This window comes from Beta vulgaris, chromosome 8 (assembly GCF_026745355.1).
Source record: "Beta vulgaris subsp. vulgaris cultivar EL10 chromosome 8, EL10.2, whole genome shotgun sequence".
Classification (NCBI taxonomy): domain Eukaryota; kingdom Viridiplantae; phylum Streptophyta; class Magnoliopsida; order Caryophyllales; family Amaranthaceae; genus Beta; species Beta vulgaris.
This window is the reverse complement of record NC_079209.1, coordinates 25,140,688-25,146,111: the sequence shown is the minus strand read 5'-3', so window position 1 is coordinate 25,146,111 and position 5,424 is coordinate 25,140,688. Positions and strand designations below refer to the sequence as shown.

The 5,424-nt window shown below is 36.7% G+C and overlaps 1 protein-coding gene across 1 annotated transcript; it reads left to right on the top strand.

The window, feature by feature from the left end:
- Positions 1 to 643: 643 nt before the first annotated feature.
- On the top strand, positions 644 to 3,142 carry LOC104892776 (uncharacterized). The gene has a single exon (XM_010678774.4). The coding sequence runs from the start codon at positions 854 to 856 to the stop codon at positions 2,987 to 2,989; it is 2,136 nt and encodes a 711-aa protein (XP_010677076.3). The 5' UTR covers positions 644 to 853; the 3' UTR covers positions 2,990 to 3,142.
- Positions 3,143 to 5,424: the final 2,282 nt, after the last annotated feature.

The window sequence follows — 5,424 nt, the reverse complement described above, 5'->3', positions numbered from 1 at the left end:
AAAATCATACTCCCTCTACCTCAACACGTTCTCCCCATTTTATTAAAATAAAATACTATATACTAATTTGAATAAAAATGGAAAAAACATGTTGAGACAAAGTACGAGTAACATATTGTATATTTTTCTCAACAAGCGTAGGTATTACTAAGATATTGTTTATAACTTCTCGCTTCGAAAACAAAGTCTTCTATTTTGAAATATTTTGACATATTAGAATTGTCAAAAAAAAAAAATCTTCCAACCATAAAAATATGAATATTGTTTTCACCATTTAATTTTTTTTTAAAAAAAAAAAAACCAAGGACCTCATCTAGAATTATGCATAAGGCCTCGAAAATGTGCAAGACGGCCCTGTTTTCACGTGATCCTGTTCATATACATACATGTATATAAGTCATTTCCTAGTGAAGACCAACCAAGATAGGAAGACTAGTCATGTGGCAATATCATAGTCACTCATGCACATGTTCGTTTAATTATTTTTTTCTACAAAACCTTCACATGTAGTTGGTATAATTTGAAATTATCTATGTAATTTAAATTAGCTACAACTTAATGTAATTACAACTAGTACTTTTCGGGATAAAGAATGACCAAGACTAATCACGTATTAAATTATCATACCGGTGCAGGTGCAGACAAAGCAAGTGGCCTAGTTAGGCTAGTTGTCACATATTGGAAGTTTTGACTTAGATCAAAACTAAGAGCAGCTCTATTACCTACTTAGTTTTTAAACCAAATTTACAAACTAAGCATCAAAATTAACCCACTTCTGATTTCCTTTCGGAAAGTAGTATTTACAGGTGATTAGTGGCGTTTGGTAAGATATCAATCCATTAACTTCAGTCCAATGGGAAAAAAAATTATGGAAACCGTGAAACATCTATGGGAGACATGGGATATTCGTATCTTGATGCTCACCAGTCTGTTTATACAATCTTTACTTGCATTTCTTGCACCCTTGCGAAAACGTACTTCAAGTGGGATTTTCGGGTCTCTAATGTGGCTGCTGTACTTGTCAGCTGATGCAGTTGCCCTCTTCACTATCGGGTTGATCTCCAGTAGTCAAGACGATAAGCCGAAGATAGGAATTGGGCATAATCAAGAACTGTTAGTTTTCTGGGCTCCATTTCTGCTTTTACATCTTGGTGGTCCGGACACAATCACCGCTCTTTCTCTGGAAGATAACCAGTTGTGGCATCGCCATTCGCTTCAGCTGGTTACTCAGGTGGTGGTGACCATTTATGTATTTTCAGTGTCTATACGTAGACGGAATGGTTTATGGGTTCCCATAGTGCTCATCTTTGTGGATGGATGTATCAAATATGTTGAGCGAACGTGTGCTCTGTATTCGGCCTGCACAGAAGTTATCAGAGACTCGCTTCGAGAACCTGTGCCTCCCAACTATGATAAGATGGTTAATGAGTATCATTCTGCTGATAATGCTCATATTCCATCCAACTTTGAAGTGAAATATGGTCCATCAGAAGGAAGCACATGGTCAAATCATAGAAGAGATCATGTAGCCAGCGACCAGGATGAATCAACAGTAAATGGCGATGATAGTCTTTCTCGTTTTAGATGGAATACAGTCAAGGATACTGATGAATTAATTGGATATGCTTATTTCTTTTATCAAAAGTCCAAAGGGCTCCTTGCTGATGCTTTTTTAAGCTTAAGAGATGATGGTGAAATTCGCGAATATTTCCTCAGTAAACCCGCCGAAGAAGCTTTCAGGATACTGGAGATTGAGCTTAACCTCATTTATGATGTCTTACATACAAAGGTGTTTTTAACATACAGAAGACGAGGTTGTCTACGTGTTGTTTCATTCCTCTCAGTTACTGTTTCCTTATTGCTGTTTTCTTTGAAGGACAAGAGCAATTACAAGCGCGTTGATGTTGGGATAACCTTTGCCCTTCTTGTGGGTGCCATATTGTTGGATATAGCTGCAATTATTATGCTTATACGTTCAGATTGGTGGATCGTCATGGTCTCCCAGCAAGGCATGCCAAAGATCTTAAAATCTGTTTGTTTGCAGACGCTTACCTGGTCAAGATGGATGAGAAACACATCTCGTGTTCGATGGTCTCAATCCATTTCATGTTATAACTTGCTAAAATATAGCTTCAGGCCTCCTACACTACTGTTCGACTTTATTTTCATAAAACAGATCAAGGATTTTTTTGTTAACTGGCTATACGTGCAGACATTGCCAGTTGATCAACGTACTCTGAAATTTATCATCAATGAACTACAAGAGAAAGCAAATTTAGCCACCGATAGAGAGGCAATCGAAGATGTATGCTCGGCTAGAGGAAATTTGGTCCTGCAAGACGATTATTTCCTTGTTTCTGAGTATTTGCTTCCTTGGACAGTTGATGTTGACTATGATGAAAGCTTACTTATATGGCACCTTGCGACTGATATGTGCTACTGGATGACGTCTGAAGACGAAAGGAACATGATGCATTGCAAACTTTGTAAGGAATTATCTGACTATATGTCATATCTTTTACTTCGACAGCAGACACTTCTATCCCCACTTGTGGGTAAGTCAGATGTGCGGTTTGAGCATACAGTCGAAGACATCCGAGCAAAAACTTCGAAATCTAAAGATCGGAAACAATCAGTCGAAACGTTGAGTGTACAGTTTTCTGATGAAGTTCTTACTAGTACAGTAGATGGTAAATCAGCTTTAATAGCAAAGGCAAAAGATAGCCAATCTGTGTATCATGAAGCATGTCGCTTGGCTAAGCAACTAAACATGTTTGGAGACAAGCAGTGGGAGATAATGAGCAAAGTTTGGGTGGAATTACTGTCTTATGCTGCCATACATAGCTCGGCCAGATCTCACTTGGCTCAGCTCAGCAAAGGTGCGGAACTTATTACATTTGTGTGGTTATTCATGGTGCATCTTGGTTTCCGGGAGCCACTCCAGCCAAGTCGTGGTCTTAGGTCTACTAAACTCATTGTTCATAAATGAGATGTCTGTGACCAATAGTCGATGAAAAAGGCTCCCTGTTTCTCATATTTTGTCATATCTGTTTGGTTTATCTTCTTTTTGTAGGTTCAAGTTGTAACATCTTTCTTTCTTTGCGTTACTGTAATCAATTTGATCTGAGATTATTTTCTTCTACCTTTACTGGTTCAGGAAAATGATGCTATAAAGCCGAATTTTAAATTAAAGGAAAATGATATACATAGCCCTTAGGGCTATGCATAAGGTGCTTAAAATGGAAATAAAATATTTAATCAAGCATTTATTACCTCAATTGATGTGAAAATGTGTCTTGAATTCTTAAATTGTTTCCATTTAAAGAAATGTATTTAATGCTTATATGTAGCCCTAAATTAAAGGAAAATGATATACATAGCCCTTAGGGCTATGCATAAGGTGCTTAAAATGGAAATAAAATATTTAATCAAGCATTTATTACCTCAATTAAATTTTGGGAAATTCTGCATGGTGATCTACAAGGCGGTTTGAGCTACCAATTAATGAAATAAGGCCATTGTGTAACACCCTCAAAATCCATACACGTCTAAACTACGTCGCATCGACTTTGTGAGTGTTACTACCATGGTGAAACGCAAGGCTTATTGAAATGAAGACATCAACTTAAAAACATTAATTTATTCCTTATTATGAATACTAAAATGCAGCAGAAATAAAATGTTGACTATAACCCGGGAATCTTTATTGACCCCTTTTTATTTAAAACCATTAACCAGGTACTCTCTCCGGTCTTTATTAGTTTACCCATATTATTTTTTTGGATGTCACTTATTAGTTTACCCCTTTCTTTTGTTTCTATTTTTGGAATAGGACCACTAACTGTTCATCACAAATACATTCAACTTTAATATGAAATAATAGTTTATCTTTCTTTCTATGACCACTACTATATAATTGACTTTAAGTAACACATTGAGGTAACACTTTTCAAATTGTAGATTTGCTATAACACTTTTGTAACACTTTGTCCATTTGTGACATTTAAGGTAACACTTTTATAATGTGTAACATTTTATAGCAACACTTCTGAAATGGTAACACTATAAACTTTGTAATAGATAACACTTCTGAAATAGTAATACTAGGATTTTTAAAATCGGTAACACTTCTAAAATACTAACACTAAAAACTGTAAAATATATAAGGACATTAAAATTTTCTTGTAATTAATTATCTCTTAAACATTTGTTGTAGGTTAATAAAAAAAAATACTAAGCCAAAAATCCATTAACCATTGGCGGTTTGGTGCAATTCTTTGAGTGTACGGAAGTCGAAAAATTCGAGGACAAAATTGAAAGAAACTCCTCAATTCCATTGCCTTCCATTCCCTTCCAATATCAATTTCTCCTATTTCATTAACTATAACAGGCTTGTTTTAAAAGCGTTTATTAAAAGCTAATCATAATTATTAAGTTAATTATTTTCTGAATACTCTTATTTTATTTGAGTTGAAGTATGAATTATATTATCATGTTTGTAATGTATGAATTTAATTAATTTTATGAGATTATTATTATTATTACTATTGTTATTATTTTATATTTTGGGTTTTGTCCAATTAACTGAGTGGTATTTCGCAAATTAGAAAATCATATTCGGTTTCATTCTCGAACTATCCGACCCTTCTATTATTTTCGTTGGTTAATTGAACCAAAATAAACCCCTTTCCCCCCATATTTAGTCGGCCAACCCAAAATCCCAACCCATCCTCTCCCTCTCTTCGGACTCTCCCACCCTCCCCGTGAAAAAAACGAAAACCCCCGCCCTAATCTCTCTCACTCACTGAGCCTTCTCTCTCTTCTCTCGCGCGTCGGTGCTAACGACTGCAGGTCAGCGGTGCTACCGCCTTGGCCTAGTCCTTTGTCGCTGGTCGTCGAAGCCGCGTTTCCTTTGCCCTCGTGGCGCGTTGTGTCAGCGTCGCACCGCCTTGCCTCGCCGCTGAATTCTGCTCGCTGGAGTGCGCGTCCACCTGCGTTCTCTTTCCTCCGTTCGTGACTAGAGTTGTGTCGTTATTGTTGTCGATTTCTCCCTCCCCCGCTCCTGTCTTTTTGTGCATTGATGGTGGTGTGCACTTTATCTGTCCTTCGTCGCGGTGTTGTTGTCGCCGCCGTCGTTTCTGTTCAGTGTGGCAAAGAGGTGGCGTTTGTCATACCTCAACTTCTTGTTGTTTACATTCCTAAGGTACTAACCCTTGTATCTCTATTTTGAATTGAGTTTTAAATTATTAGGGTTTAAAATTCTTATGAGTATATTAATTAAGATATTATGGTTGATTAACTTATGTTGTGATGGTGATATTGTGCTAGTTGAGCATATGAATGTGGAATTATGCAGATTGTTGATGTGGTATTAATGTGGGGGTATGTATTGTTGTTATGGTTATTTTAGTGGTAGCGGTTGTG

Bases quoted from the DNA above. Each gene is read 5' to 3' on its own strand.
- LOC104892776 (XM_010678774.4), top strand. From the start codon at position 854: ATGGGAAAAAAAATTATGGAAACCGTGAAACATCTATGGGAGACATGG.